At 39.0% G+C, this 16,213-nt stretch overlaps 1 protein-coding gene across 5 annotated transcripts in view; it reads left to right on the top strand.

Annotated features, from left to right (window-relative positions):
- Positions 1 to 16,213, top strand: part of Nup188 (nucleoporin 188) — a 42,279-nt gene that overhangs the window by 1,332 nt on the left and 24,734 nt on the right. For all 5 annotated transcript variants that reach the window (XR_012440756.1, XR_012440757.1, XM_074053029.1 and 2 more), the window contains exons 2-11: positions 6,357 to 6,411; positions 7,667 to 7,740; positions 10,826 to 10,910; positions 11,480 to 11,560; positions 11,988 to 12,032; positions 13,014 to 13,106; positions 13,242 to 13,361; positions 13,628 to 13,839; positions 14,623 to 14,737; positions 15,353 to 15,553. Coding sequence is in view for 3 of the 5 variants with exons in the window: in XM_074053029.1 (XP_073909130.1) it covers positions 6,357 to 6,411; positions 7,667 to 7,740; positions 10,826 to 10,910; positions 11,480 to 11,560; positions 11,988 to 12,032; positions 13,014 to 13,106; positions 13,242 to 13,361; positions 13,628 to 13,839; positions 14,623 to 14,737; positions 15,353 to 15,553 (1,081 nt within the window). In the remaining 2 variants the exon portion in view is untranslated. The remainder of the gene's footprint in view (positions 1 to 6,356; positions 6,412 to 7,666; positions 7,741 to 10,825; positions 10,911 to 11,479; positions 11,561 to 11,987; positions 12,033 to 13,013; positions 13,107 to 13,241; positions 13,362 to 13,627; positions 13,840 to 14,622; positions 14,738 to 15,352; positions 15,554 to 16,213) is intronic.

Here is a 16,213-nt window from a genome sequence, read left to right as displayed (position 1 = left end):
CCCAGGCTGGCCTCGAACAGTGATCCTTCTGAGTTCAGCCTCTCAAGTAGCTAGAATTACAGGTGTGAGCCAGTGGGCTTCTGGCTTCCCCCTTGCTTTTTTTCTTTTTCCTTCAATGGGACTGGAGTTTGTGTGTGTATGTGTGTGTGTAAAGCAGGAGAGTTTATGGAGATAGAAAAGTGTAAAGTGGGAGGATAGAGCCCCCAGAGTTTGGGCAGGGGGTTTCCCAAGAGAGGGTACCTTAGGACTGGAGTTTTTAATATAGGGCTTTGCTCTTGCAAAGCAGGCGTTCTACTGCTTGACCCACACCTCCAGTCCATTTTGCTCTGGTGTTTTGGAGATGGGTTCTGGAGAATTAATTTGCCTGGGTTGGCCTTCAGCCTCAATCCTCCTTGTCTCAGCCTCCCATGCAGCTGTATCCTAAACATCCAGCAAAATACATAGATGTTGTTTGTTATGTACATTCTCCAGGATCACTTCCTTCACTTTTCAGATTTTCTTTGGAGTTTCCACTGGACAAGGCAGGCCCTCATGAAGACCAGTTTGGGTTTTCCTCCCTTGCTGTTTCATGCCAGCTCTTGTATCAGCAGCTGTGGCCTCTGAACCTTCCTTTTCTTAGGCCTGTTCACTGTGGAACCTGGGTAAAGTTTAGCTACTGCAGGGTAAGGCATGTTCTATACTGAGAGGATTAGAAGGAAAGCAGCTTCATCCACCCAGCCATGTTTGTCAGTATGCTTTGTTGTTGTTGTTGTTGTTGGTATTGGGATTTGAACTTGAGGCTTTGCCCTTGCTAGGTTGTACCACTGAGCACAATGCCAGCCCCTGACACTAGGATTTCTTGGCACTGCTTTGCTCATGGTGTGTGTTAGGAGAGTGGCCTTTCTTTTGGTACTGGAAAGCACGTTCTATAGCAGTTGGAGCTATACCGAGTAGCAGCTTTCTGTTTGAAGTGTTAGGAGGGCTGGACTAAGAAAGCTTTCATTTTATTCCTAGTGCCTGCTGATGTGTAGTTGATCTCACTTTATCATTTTGAGCTCCAACTTCTCCCAATGTGAATCCTTTTCAGAGGAGGATTGAGGTAGCTGTGAAGCATTTTGTTCTTGTAGGAGAGTTACTAGGTGCATTGATGTGAGTTGGTACTGATCAAAATGGAAGAATATTCAACTCACTCAGTTTTGAAAGGTCATTCAGGGTTTGGCAGAAAGTTTGAATATTGGCATTTTTTGGGTCCCTCTTGTGTTCTTCAGTTTGTAGAAACCTGAGAGGTATGTTTTTTTGTTTTTTTGTTTTTTTTTTTTTTGGCAGTACTGGGGCTTGAACTGAGGGCCTCACACTTCCTAGGCTGGCACTCTACCACTTGAGCCACTTCACCAGCCCTTTTTTGTGTTGAATATTTTAGAGATAGTGTCTTGAGAATTTTTTGCCTGGGTTGGCCTCTAACCTTGATCCTCCTGATCCCTGCCTCCTTAGTAGTTAGGATTATAGGTGTGAACCACCAGGGCCTGGCCAGAACTGCAGTTTGAAAAGCTGTTGCTGCTAAGCTTGAATCTGTTTATAAGGGAGTTGTACCTCATCTATGGAGTCAGGTGGGCTATGGCTGCTTCTATTCATTATCTCCATGTGGACTGTAACTGAATTTGTCAAAGGAACTATCTCATTGAGTAGGTTGACTCTCACTTCTTCCCAAAGGACTCAATTGTAGAAACTATTATTCTCTTAACCTCCCAGTAGATTTTGGCCAAAGATTTCCAACCAGGTAGATATTGTTATGTGTCGATGTGAAGTGTTGTGGGCCGGTATCGAGGGTCCTCGCCTTCACAGGCCAGGGAACGGGCTCGTGAGGCAGCTGATTGATTTGTGAGCCAAAGCTGGTATACGAAGTAGGATTTACTATTGAGAAAGGAAAGGCTACAGCTAGAGCAGTGCAGCGGAGCCTAGAAACTGGTGGCTCGCTGCTCAGGTGAAGGCTGGGGCTTTTATGGATGTTTTAACTCTGGATTTGGGTAAGGGTTAGGTGGACTCTTTTCATTGGCTGTGGATTCGTGTTTGCCCCTTATGGGGGGGGGGGGGGGTCAATCTTGAGAGCATATTGTCAGCCCTGTGGCAGATCTATCAGACCCTGCATCTCCTCTTCAGGATGCAGAAATGAAGATTTACAACTCCTCAGGATGCAGGAATCAGTACTCTCCATGGGGGGATGGGATACTCACTCATCTGCCCTTTAGGTCTCCAGACCCGACAATATCTTTTAAGGACATCCAGCATCCAAAACTAGCTCTTTTAGAAATGGAAGTGTCAGCCAGACGTTACTTGTCTTTGATTTTTCTATTCCTCGTAGGTCTGAAGTGATTTATATCAGCAGGGCACCAGTGGTTCATGCCTGTAATCCTAACTAGTGGGAGGCAGAAATCAGGAGGATTGAGGTTTGAGCCCAGCCAAGGCAAATAGTCGTCAAGACCCTATCTCAAAAATACCCAGCACAGGGCTGGCTGAGTGGCTCACAAGGTAGAGCATCTGCCTAGCAAGCGTGAGGCCCTGAGTTCAAACCCCAGTGCTGCCAAAAAACAACCAAACAAAAATAAAACAAGAGGTACTAAACCTTAAAAAGTTTGTTACACGCACACACCAATAAAAAAAAAAAAAAAAAAAAAAAAAAAAAATACCCAGCACAGCCAGGCACCATTGGCTCATGTCTGTAATCCTAGCTACTCAGGAGGCAGAAATCAGGAAGATCGCAGTTTGAAGCCAGCCCTGTGCAAATAGTTCAGGAGACCCCAATCTTGAAAATACTCAACACAAAAAAGGGCTAGAGGAGTGGCTCAAGTGGTAGAGCACCTGCCTAACAAGTGCAAACCCCAGTAACACCAAAAAAAAAGGGAACTTAAATCATTCTCCATTCTCCATTGATATTCTTTCAGCCTGTATTTTTTTGAGCCCCTTCTGTGTGCCTGCCATTAGAAGCTTCACCTCACTGAACATCTTTGTTTATTTACAGGATAATTTTTTTTTTTTTGCAAAGTAAGTTGAGAGAGAGTAAGTGGAAGCATTCCCCAAGGAAGGTGCTCAAGAGCCTGGAATGAATCCTTTTTATTTATTTATTTAATTCGGCAGGGCTGGCTTTGAACTGTAATCCTCCTGATCTCGCCACCTGAGTAGCTAGGATTACAGGCACCTAACTCCTGGGATGAATCTTTTTTTTTTTTTTTTTCTCTCTGGCGGCACTGGGGTTTGAACTCAGGGCCTTATGCCTGCTAGGCAGGTGCTTTACTGCTTGATTCGCTTCTCCAGCCCTTTTTTGTGATGATTTTTTTTTTTTTTTTTTTTTTTGAGATAGGGTCTTTTGAACTATTTGCCTGGGGCTGCCTGCAGCCAATATACTCCTGATCTCTGCCTCTTGTGTAGCTATTATTGCAGATGTGAGCCACTGGTGACCGGTTGGAATGAATTCTTGAGTGCAACTTGAGACAGTTATAGTTAAGCTCTAGAATCATGCATTCCTAGGTTCCAATCCTGGCTCCATCACATATTCTCCTTGTGACCTTCTGCAAGTTACCTAACCATTCTGAAACCTTTATTTCTTGATGAAGCAATGAACATAATAATAGTATCTGCTTCTTAAGTAAGCTGTCTGTATGCAGTAAGACAAGGTGTTAAACTAGGCTCCAGCCTGACATATAACTGCTTAATAAATCTGACTTTTCTTGCCAAAAAATTCATTTTGGGTCTGGGGATGTAGCCTAGTGGTGCTTGGCATGAGTGAGGCCTTGGGTTAAATCCCTGGCACCAAAAAAGAAAAAGGAAGAATGAAACATCACACTTATTTATTTAACTATTTGTCAACAGTTTCCAGCTCATCCTGCTTTTACCTCCCAAGTGCTAGGATTATAGATGTGTATCACTGCACTCAGCGAGAATTTTAATTTCTAAAGAAGTACTTATTATTTTTTTAATAGGGATGGGGGCATGACTCAAGTAGTAGAGTGCTTACCTAGCAAACACAAAGCCCTGAGTTCAAACCCCAGTATCAACAAAAGCTCAACATCAACAACAACAAAAAATACTTATTTTTTGCAATGCTGCAGACTGAACCCTGGGCTTTTTACATCTGAGCATGCATAGTATTTGCCATTTTAAATAAAGACCTCACTTTATTTTTTGCTGATTCAGGTTTGTCATGTAAGTTAAAGAATATTTATACCTTTACAGGCTTGCTTACTTTCACATTTTACTGTAAAATTCTCCAGTGAATTTCCCTCTAGTTTTTAATTACTTGGGGCTTGTTTACTCATACTTTTCCCTGCCTTGTATTATCAGTATAAGATGCAGTTTCATTAACTGCATCTTATCTCCTAATTATTTCTGAACAGTAATGCTGTCTTGTTATCAGAAAAAAGATTAGTGATTCCATTGTGCTATTTTGGGGGTTGATGGCTAAAATTTAATAGAATTGAAGGCTTTTTAGAAGCATTAACCCTTAGGAAAGAGATTTATAATTTTTGGGTGTGTTTAAACCTCTTTTGATGGAAACATTCTGAAGGACAGTTTTAAAATAGATGGATCTAGTGTTTTGTGTTACAGTCTTTTTTTTTTTTTTTCTTTTTTGTGGTACCAGGGCTTGAACTCAGGGCCTACAGCTTGACCCACTCTAACAGCCCTTTTTTTGTTAGGTATTTTCAAGATAGGGTCTCAAGAACTTGCCTGACTGGCTTTGAACCTCGATCCTCCTGATTTCTGTCTCCTGAGTAGCTAGAATTACAGGTTTGAGCCACCTGTGTTACAGTCTTAGTGTGGAAAACAGTTTTCAATTTATATATATAGTTAACTTGCTGGCTTTGAACTGTGATCCTCTTGATTTCCACCTCCTGAATAGCTGGAATTATAGGCAGGAGTCACCTGCTTAGTGAAGAGCATTTCTTTCTTTTTTTTTTTTTTTAATTTCTGAAAGATGAATTAAAAGAGCAATTCTTCTTTTTTTTTTCTTTTTTTGACAGCACTGGGTTTGAATTCAGGTGCTCTACCACTTGAGCCACTCTACCAGTCCTTTTTTATGAAGGGTTTTTTGGGGTAGGGTCTCGTGGATTGGCTTCGAACTTCGATCCTCCTGATCTCTGCCTCCTGAGTAACTAGGATTGCAGGCGTGAGCCATTGGCATCTGGCTTTTATGGAGCATTTCTTAATGATTACATTTTGAGAGTTAATTCTATACTTTAAAAAAAAAAAAACATGAAATGTGTTTTGTGAAATTCCAGAGGTGTGGGTGAGGGCAGAAAGTGGGGTAAGCATATGGTGTGTTATAGCATTTTTTAAAGACATACTGGGAACAGGGAAGATATGTTTTTTTATCTTGTGTTTAGCTCTGTTTGTGGCACTTAGTAGGAATTCATTAACGAATGCACACAGTACTATTCATAATGACCGTTAGGCTTTGAGAAAGTGAATTATGTGTATTTAAATTTTTTTCTGGTCAGGTGTGTGCACACCTGTCATCCCAGCTCAACAGGAAGTATAAATAGGAGGATCATAGTCCAGGCCAGCAAGGCAAAAATAAGAGACTCTGTTCAAAAAATAACTAGGCATAAAAGGGCTGGGGAGTGTGGCTCTTACATGGTAGAGTCCCTGCCTAAGCTCTGAGTTCAACCCTCAGTACCACCAAAAAAGAAAGAAAAAAAATTTTTTTCTGGAGATGACAATGGCTCTGAAATATACTTAGTCCTTTTCTAGATTCTTCTTCCTTATTGGTCACTATTTTGTAGAGAGAAAGGAGGAGATAGAATTTTTTTTTGTGTGTGTGGTTGTTTTGGTTCTTAAGATTGAACCCAGGGCCTTGTTCATGCTAATAAGCACATGCTGTACCACTGAGTTACACCCCCAGAGAGAAATTTTAAAGTGAAGTGTCTTGTTATTATGTAAGGTATTTAATTACATTACTGTATTTCATTAATTGTCAGATACACAGTTTTTCACACTTTTAATGCTTCTGTAAATGATAATGTGTTTTATTATTGATAATGGACATACTAGCTAATGGAAGCATTGCTTTCTCAGTAGATGATAAATGATGGTGTGTTACAATTAATGGCATTTTTAAATTTTTGTATTGTAATTTTTTTTTTTGCAGTGCTGGGAATGGAGCCCAGGGCCTTGAGCATGCTAGGCATGTGCTCAGTGTGCCACTGAGCCACACCCCCCGTCCTAATCCCGTTTTAAATGTGTTGTTGAAATGTGGCTGTTTTCATTTTTTAACAAACCACCTGTTTGATTTAGGTTGAAATCTTAGTTTAAGTAAGTTTTTATTCTGAACGTAAATTTCTTGTTTTCTGAAAGAACCAAATTACCCCCGCTTTCTAATATTTCAGGAGCAGTAGAGAATTGTGGACAATTTTACTTGGAAGGTCAGCTCTGAGAGAATTGGTAAGTGGTAACATGTAGCTTATATTTAAAAAAAAAAACAAATTTAAAAAAACCCCAAACCTGCCTTCTCTTTGAGCTAGGATGTTTTGTTTTGTGTGTTTTTGGGATAGGGATTCACTATGTAGCCTAGGATGGCTTTGAACTTTGAATCCTCCTGCCTCAGCCTTTGGAATGCTGGGATTACAGGCATGTGCCACCATGCCTGACTAAACTCATTTTCTTATTCCTCAAATTAATAAAAATTGTACATTCCCAACTTCCCTTTGCTAACATAGAAATGTCTTTGGTGTAGCTGCTGAATTTTTCTAAATCTTTCTTTCTTTGTACCTCATTGATTCCTTTTCTGAACACAGCTCGGTAAGGTGGCTCATGCCTGTAACCCTAACTACTCCCAGTGCCCAGCTTCTCAGGCCTTTCTCTCACACTTTATTTACTTGTCTTTTCTCCTTTTCCTTTCAGCTTCTTCTTTTAGGTCATACAGGCTGTGGTTTCTAGGACATTTTCAAGTATCTAGTTGTTCATGTTGATCCGTGGGTGTTCTGGTACTGTGAGGATAAGTACTAAGATGACATTCAGTTACTAGCATAATTAACATAATGTTACATCCATTTTAGGACCTTAATATCTTTCAATATGCTTTCTTCTGATAATTCCACTTCTAGAATGAGTTCTCAGAGCAGGAAATCCTGAAAATGTTTTGTATCTGAAGCACTTCAGCACAATATCATTTATATTAATAAAAATAATAGCCAGGCTTTGGTGGCTCATGCCTGTTATCCTAGCTACTCAGGAGGCAGAGATCAGGAGGATCATGGTTCAAGGCCAGCCCAGGCAAATAGTTTATGAGACCCTATTTCAAAAAAACCCATCACAAAAAAGGGCTGGTCGAGTGACTCAATGGTAGAGCACCTGTCTATCAAGCATGAGGCCTTGAGTTCAAGCCCCAGTATTAAAAAAAAAAAAAAGAAATTATAGATAAGTGTACCTAATCTCAGAAGAATGGTAAATTTTGATCTAGCCACTTGACAAAGTATGATGTAAACAGAAAGTGTGCTTATCAAGATTTCCATAATAAAGTTAAATCATTATGCTCAAATGTTAAGCAAAGAAAAGGAGGTCACAGAATTCTATATTCAAAATATAAGCTGTGAGGGGAGATGCACCTTTAAAAAGACTCAAAAGAACATGTAATCCTTAGTGTGATCCTAGAGTCTGATTAAAATTTCATTTGTATAATTGCCTTGTTCTTTTGCAGAATCAGATTGAGGCGGAACTGAATAGACACTGGCAGCGGTTGTTAGAAGGGCTTTCTTACTACAAACCTCCCAGGTATGCTGTGCCATGTGTCAGTCAGCGTGAAGAAGATGGCATAGAGGACACTGTGCTTATATATGCTTTTGTGATATTGTTGGGTTAGGTACAGCAGAGAAAATCAATGGAAAAGAGTATGGCACATTGCTTTCTCTGGAAAGAAAGGGACATTCACTGTAGAAGTACAATATTGTAGAATCGAATTATCATAACTATATCTGAGGATGAGGACTTACTAAACATTCAGCTGATGCTTTGGTGTCAGCACTAAGTGCTGGGACATACCAGTGAGCAATGATGCAAGTAGCTGACACTTACATAGTGTTCACTCAGTGCCAGTGATTTTTCTAAGCACTCGACTTGCAAGTTATTTAAGGCAAAAGATTTACATGGTATAAAGAGTAACTAGAGTATTCACCGTAAGTTATTTAATTCTTATGGTGACCCTTTGAGATAGTTACTATTTTTATTCTTTGGGGGAATCTATAGTTTTTTTTTTTTTTTAACTGGGAAGTGGAAAATAATAATATGATACATGATATAATACAGTAATTAAAAAGAAGAAAATACACTTGTACAGCTAGACTCAGGTACCTTAATTCTTAGTCTAGGTCTCATCCTGTTATACATAGTCCCCTCATCCTCATTTCCCTCTACTTCTTAACTTCTGTTGAATTAATTGCATCTTTGCAGTCTGTGATCTCTTAAGTTAACGATTAAACCTTCCTCCCTATTATTTTAAAGTAACTCCCACACATTCTATCTGTGAATATTCAGCTATTTAACATATATGGACATTAAAAAAAAAGAATATACACTTACCACATTTAGATACTCTTATTATCATTGTTTCCGTTTTACAGATGGGGAAACTGAGGCCCAAAGAGGTTAAGTAACTTGCCCAAGGTCACACAGCTAGTAAGTGGTGGAACCAGGATTCAAACCTGGCAGTCTTCCCTCCAGTGTCTGTGTTCTATCATTCTGTGTTGCTTCTTATATTAGCTTTTATGTTGTGGATTTTTTGTGAAATGTGAGCATCTTTGTAAAAAGAAATCCTACAACAATATAATGCTTTAGATCATGGAGTGGACATTTGTATTTAGGGTTTTTTTTCTTTGCTTTGTGGGGTGCTAAGGATTGTACCTAGGGCCTTTTACATGCTCTACCATTGAGCTATACTCTCAGCCAGGTTTTGTTTTTTCTTTTTAGTATACATACATTAATTGTAAAAAGGGTTTTCCATTCATAGGTGTAATAAACTTTGATCAGATTCTCCTTCCCTTTTTTTTATTTGTTTGTTTTTTGAGACACGGTTTTGCTGTATAGCTCAGGTTGGCCTTAAACTTGTCATCTTCTTGCCACCTTAGTCTCTGGAGTACTGGGATTATAGGTGTTTTAGGTATGTGCTACTGCATGTCTGGATTTTCTTCTTCTTCTTCTTCTTTTTTTTTTTTGGTGGTCGCACTGGAGTTTAAACTCAGTGCCTTGTACTTGGTAGGCAGGTACTCTTACCACTTGAGCCATACCCCCAGCCCTGGATTTTCTTTACTTCTTTTTGATGAGAAAAATTTCCTTTATAGTTGCACAGGACTTGAAGTCTGATAGACTTAAAAATAAGACAAAACAATGGAAGCTAAATTCTGCACTTCACTGAAATTTAGCCAGTTTTTCCTTTACTGCCTTCTTTTTGTTCTGGAATCCAGGGTACCACATTTCATTTAGTTGTCATCTCTCCTTACTCTCCACTGTGATAGCTGTGATAGCATCTCAGCTTTTCCTTTGACTTTTTATAACCCTGAACAGTTTTGGGGAGGACTGGTCCGATACTTTGTAGAATGCTCTCAACTTGGATTTGTCTGATGTTTTTCTCATTATAGACTTGGGGGTGTGGGTTTTTGGGAAGAATACACAGAAGAGAAATACTATTCTCATCACATCATTTCAGAGGGTATATGTTATACCCGTGAAATCAGTGGTGATATTAGCTTTGGTCTCTTGGTTAAGGTAGTACTTACCAAGTTTCTCTTTTGTAAAGTTACTTTTCTCCCTTTCCTTACTCTGTTCTTTAGAAGTGGGTTAGAAGGTATAGCCCATTTTTCCCTCCTCCCTACCCTGTCAGTACTGAGGATCAAACCCAGGATGTCTTGTGCATGCTAGACAAATGCTGTATACTGAGCTACATCCCTAGACCAGTACAGCCCATCTTAATGTGGGGCAGTGGTGAAATTAAACTTCAGGTAGCATGTAGTTATGGCATTTAGGAAAACTCCCCTACTCTCCCACTCATTTATTTAGTTATGTTAGCTTGTATTCCAGTGTATTTATTTTATACTTTGTTTATGCTTTTGGGTGGTGCTGGAGCCCCTTACACATACTAGACATGTCCTTTACCACTGAGCTACATCTCTTGCCCCTATACTTTGTTCTGTCTTTGTCTGTTGGGAGTTCTTTCAAGTTGATCTTTGTGCCCTTTTGACATGCCCCTTTTGCTTTTTGAAGACTTCCCTACTTTCTTGCCCTCTAAGATGCTTTAGGCTCATCTTGTATTTTTCCTGCTTTCGCTCTAGACCCAGTCATTTGTCCGAGAAGTCCTGGTTCCTTTTATTGGAGAATGGTATTAGAAACCAAGATCTGGAAGCTGGGTATACTTGCTGCTACTGGGTATCATAACTTGTAGGCCTTCTCAGTGGACAGGGCTTGATAATATATGTGTACACTAACAGACCTGGTTTTAAATTTCATCTAATTTTTTATTAGCTGTGGGATTTTTGGTAAGTTTTTTCCTCTAAATGTTGGCAATTCCATTTGTAAAATGGGGATAATAATACCTTTCAGGGTATTTGTAAGGACCGAAAATAATGTAAACTAATAGATCAACATAATATTGCTATAACTATAATTTATAAAAGATATACTTCATTTTGTTACTTAGGTATAACCAGTTCTGTGTTACAAAGTCCGTAGAGGTGAATGTGTGTGTGTATTTTGTCGGTACCTAAAGGGCAGAATGAAACCTTGTAGTAAATATACCTTTAAGTATTTTTATTTAAAACCCTCAGGGGATCATTGAGAATGAGGAAGTGATTCACTGTTCTTTTCACAGTTCAAGTTCAGCTGAGAAAGTGAAAGCTAGTAAAGATGTAGCTTCACCACTGAAGGAACTGGGCTTAAGAATCAGCAAGTTTTTGGTGAGTAAAAATTAGCACTGGCTCAGTTTATTTCTTATACTATGGATGTATGTGATTTTCTTGCTGATGATTGTTAGTGAAAATTCAGTTTATTTCAGTTTTGGGAATTTTAACTAAACATGTTTTGTTTCAGAAATACCCAAGTTGCAACTCTTTTCACCAAAAATAACAAGCCAAATTTGCCTGACCCGTTTACTATATATCATAGAGTTTTCTTCTACATACATGTGTATACAAGTTGACTAAGTTTGTATTTAAATATGTAGCTGTTTCTGCTTGATTTTGGAAGCCCAGCTTATGCTTGTTGCTATATTAATATGCTTAGTGAATAAATAGCATAGTTGTTTTTAGTATGTGAATTAAATTGTCATGGCAAATTGTATGTCAGTGACTGGCATCTTTTATCTCCTACTTGGATTAAAATGATTAGGTGGTATGAAATCTTTGAAAGGGTTTTTGTTTAGTCAAGTCTTGTATTCATTCTAAAGGATAATCTAGAATGCTCTGCATCCTGTGTGCAGTCTGTGAGCCTAGATGGTTATTGCTCACTTAAGATGTGTGTATTTCAGGGTCTTGATGAAGAGCAGAGTGTGCAGTTACTCCAGTGTTATCTCCAGGAGGATTACAGGGGTACTCGGGACTCAATAAAGGTTTGTCATTATGTCCATTTCTCTTCTGCTGCTTTTCTCCTTTTTCTTTGTTGGTTTTAGGTAATTTTGAGAATTCTTTCAACAGAGGTAGCCGTCCTCAGGATAGGCTTTAAAAAAAGACCATATATTTAAACTGAGATATATCCTCATACTTGGAGGGATGGAGAGGTCAAATAATGATCTTATTCAGAGAATTGAGAGAATGTCCAGCCTGCTCAGATCCTCATTTTATGTCTAGAGAGACTGAGGCAGAGGAGAGAGGGAGGGATTTGAGCATAGGTTGGGTACACTTAGGTTAAAAATAAGGTAGAAAATATTTACAGAAACAAATGGGCAATCATAATTTGAAGGTTAGTACAGATGTGCATCTTTTTTTGATTGAATTTTGCCTGTAAGATGGCTTCATAACTGCTCTATTTTCCCACAGACGGTCCTGCAAGATGAGAGGCAGAGCCAGGCCTTAATTCTGAAGGTCGGTAGTAGTCCCCATTTTTATTTTTTTGGTGTACAGTTGGGTGGCAGCTTCTTGACCTTGTTTTCCTGAGCATTGCTGGCTTTTGACTCTTATGGTAAATTTTGAGGTCTTAGTGAAGAAGCTTTTTAGCTCATTTGTGAGACAAGAGGCTTTTATCCCCTGGATCTAACTGAGAAGTTTTTCTCAAGGACATTCTTGGGTGGCTAGTGGTGACAACTTGTTTCCTAGATATCTTTTCTCTAGATCTAAATTCCCTTGAATTTTTTTTTCTCCAGTGTTGAGGATTGAACCCAGAGCTTCATGCATGCCAAACAAACACACTGTCACTGAGTCACATCCACAGTCCTCTAAATCTAAATTCAGTAGGATTAATTCGTTTTCCTTTATTCCCCACTTCCCTTCCTGCAGTCTTCTCACTTAGGATCTTGTTTTAAAATGAAATTTGTGGACTGGGAGCATGGCCAAAGTGGTAGATCGATTGCCTCCAAGTGAGAGGCTCTGAGTTCAATCTCCAGTACAATAAAAATAAATAAATGAATGAATGAATGAATGAATGAATGAATGAAATTTGATGTGACTGCTGAAATAGTTTCCTGTTTGATATTTAGTGAGCCTTAAGTACATTATTTACAGGCAGGGCAATTATTAGTAGTATTTTTGTATTTGCTTTAATATATTTACCTGTTAGTATACATAACATTGTGTATTACTTGAGTAGTCTGAGAACTCATGCTAGAAAACACTGTTGAAGACTTACTTATGTTATTAGGTAGTGTGACTTAATTTATTTCCTGGCTTATGAAGGTCTTTTGATTTTTGAGGGGCCTAATTCAGTATATTTGCATTTTTTGTGACTGCTTATATAAATCAAACTTTTCCACTCACGTCTTTAAGTGATCTGATTATCAGTAAATGTAAAAGTGAGAAGACTCTTTGCAAAAGTAAATAACTGATTTTGAATCTTTGGGTTCTTACCAGCTTGCAGATTATTACTATGAAGAAAGAACCTGTATTCTTCGTTGTGTCTTACACCTTCTGACTTACTTCCAAGATGAACGACACCCCTATAGGGTAAGCCTGTTTAGTCCTCTTGGCTCTCTATACCCTGTATCATTTAAACCTTCGCAATCTTGTTTCATTTATATTCATTTGAATATTACCTTTTATTCTAGATATGAATTATTCTGTTTTGATTTTTTTTTTAAGGTTGAATATGCAGACTGTATTGATAAATTGGAGAAGGAACTAGTTTCAAAATATAGGCAGCAGTTTGAGGAACTGTATAAAACTGAAGCACCAACCTGGGAGACCCATGGGAACCTCATGGTATGTGGTGCTTGTGTAACATGTTACTTGGTTTAGTGATAGAGTATAGACTGAATGAGTGATAATATGTATGGCATATTGCTGAAAGCAGACAAAAATCTCTTAATACTGATTATTTCTGGGCAGAGGCTTAGATGACTAGGCAATAGGAATTGTAGATATTTTTAATTTTACACTTTTAAAATCTATCGTGCATACGTTTTCTAATAAAAATAACATGTATTTTTAAATATGGTTTCTCCCTTTTTTCTTCCTTGCTTGTGCAGACTGAGCGTCAGGTGTCTCGCTGGTTTGTTCAGTGCCTTCGGGAACAGTCCATGCTGCTAGAAATTATTTTCCTTTATTATGCTTACTTTGAGATGTCACCTAGTGACCTGCTGGTATTAACCAAGATGTTTAAAGAGCAAGGATTTGGCAGTAGGCAGACCAATAGACACCTGGTGGATGAGACAATGGATCCTTTAGTAGATCGGATTGGGTAAGTGTGAATGAACTTCTATGGTGTTTAGAGCACTGGTGCCACAGTGGTTGTATAAATTAGTGAGAGCGAAGGTATACTTTACACTTAATGGGTTGAGAAATGAGTAGGTGCATTGACATGTCCCTTCATATAGGAATTAGACTTAAGATAAGTACTATGCTCTTTTCCTCTCCGTCTTCATCTAAGGGGTACATCTATTCAGACAACAAAAAAATAGTTATTGAGCAACTAACCATTGCATGCCAGGTACTATATAAATATTAGGAAGACAGTAATAAAGCATATTGCCCTCTTTGAGTTCATTGTCCATGGACTTTGAGTTTTCTTATTTTTTTCTTCTGATGACCATGGTCTATGTGCATTTTGAGGCCTGTTTCCTCTATGAAGAAAGAAATGAACATGAGAAATGATACAGTTCACCTGGTAAAAGTGATGGCTGTAGAAGGCTTTTAGTACTAAATCTATGCTGTCCCGTATGGTAGGGCCTCAAGCCCTTGAGATGTGGCTACTCAAATTGAGGTGTATTGGAAGTACAAAATACAAAGGGATGGGGGGTACAGCTGAGGGGTGGAATGCATATCTGGCATGCACAAAGTCCTGGACTTGATCCAGAGCACCACACACACACACACTCACACATTCTAGATTTATAAGTTTAATCTGAGAGAAGAGTGTTGAAGAACTCATTAGTAACTTTCATATAGTCAAATGTCTTACATTCACCTTAGTCTCAGGTTCAGAGCAACATATATGAGACCATGGTAACGGTTTTCTTTCCAGCTACTTCAGTGCTCTTATTCTGGTAGAAGGCATGGATATTGAGTCCTTGCATAAGTGTGCTTTGGATGACAGGAGAGAACTGCACCAGTTTGCTCAGGATGGACTTATTTGTCAGGTAAACTTGGAAAAGCATTTTTTTCTTTTTTAGATGGTTTATAGTTATTAGTGTGTTTTTAGCTACTGTAACAGTACACCAAGGTTCTGTATTGATAAATAATTAGATCTGGAAGAGATCTGAGATTTTTCTGTCACCTGTACAGTGGTGATAATTGAGTCTGTGAGAGCAAGAGAGCAAGTAGAGTCATTCATGGAGATGGCTCCAGGACAAAAGAGGCCCAAAACAAAACCTTAGGGATTGTTGGCTTTTATGGGGCCTGCGAAAAAGGAGGCAAGGAGTGAATATTGAGAGGGATGTTTAGAAAGATAGACAGTGAGTGGTCACAGGAAGCTCAAGAAGGACCAGGCTAATAAAATTTCTAGTGTCTGTTTAAGCATGTGTTTTAAAGTATTAAATTAAGACTAAATTGGTACAAAAATTGTGTGTAAAGGTACAAGTAACTGAGGGGTTTACTAGTGAGGTAGCTGGGGGGTTTGAGAAGCATGAAATACTGGCATGGTAGAATGAGGCCTTTCTGGGTGAATGAAAAGATTATTGAATACAGAGAAGAATTCTGTTGAGGAATTTTGACCCATTCTGTTCAGACACAGATGTTATTTCTGTCCCCATTAGGATATGGATTGTTTGATGTTGACCTTTGGGGATATTCCACATCATGCCCCAGTGCTTTTGGCCTGGGCTCTCCTCCGTCACACCCTGACCCCAGAAGAGACAAGCAGTGCTGTCCGGAAGATAGGTGGCACGGCCATCCAGCTAAATGTATTTCAGTACTTGACCCGACTGCTCCAGTCACTTGCCCTTGGGGGAAATGATGTGAGTCTAAAGATATGGGCGGTTGAGCATAAGAATATGCAAGAGCAGGAGAGAACCTTGAGAATTGTGTTAGAATAATAATAGTGAAATAGATAATGGTGATAATTTGTAATTAACCTTTATAGAGTATTCACTATGAACAGACACTGTTCTCAGAACTTTCTTAGCAGTATCTTATTTGATCTTTTTTTTTTTTTTTTTTGGTGGGACTGGGGCAACTCAAGGCATTGTACTCTTCATAAAGCAGGCTCTCTGCCCTTTTGCTGAGGTTATTTTGGAGATGGGGACTCATGAACTATTTGCCTGGGCTGGCCTTGAATTACAATCCTCCGATTTCAGCCTCCCAAGTAACTAGTATTACAGGTGTGAGCCACCAGCTCCTGACAATTCTTGTTCTTTTTTCTTTGGATGGGCTGGGATTTGAGCCACTCCTCCAGTCCTCAGCAATTCTTATAAAGCTTACTTGTGTTAGGGATTGCTATTATCTTGTTTCACACATTAGGAAATTAAGACTCAGGGAGATATAATTTGCCTTTACAGTTAGTAATGGCTGGGTACAGTTTGAACTCCTTATGAGTCTGGCTCTTTGCCCATGAAGCTTGCATTTTTATAATTTTTTTCTTTTTCTTTTTTGGTGGTATTGGGGTATAAACTCAGGGC

This window comes from Castor canadensis, chromosome 13 (genome assembly GCF_047511655.1).
Source record: "Castor canadensis chromosome 13, mCasCan1.hap1v2, whole genome shotgun sequence".
Classification (NCBI taxonomy): Eukaryota; Metazoa; Chordata; class Mammalia; order Rodentia; family Castoridae; genus Castor; species Castor canadensis.
Note: the sequence above shows the minus strand (reverse complement) of the source record. Positions and strands in the feature narration are given on the sequence as shown.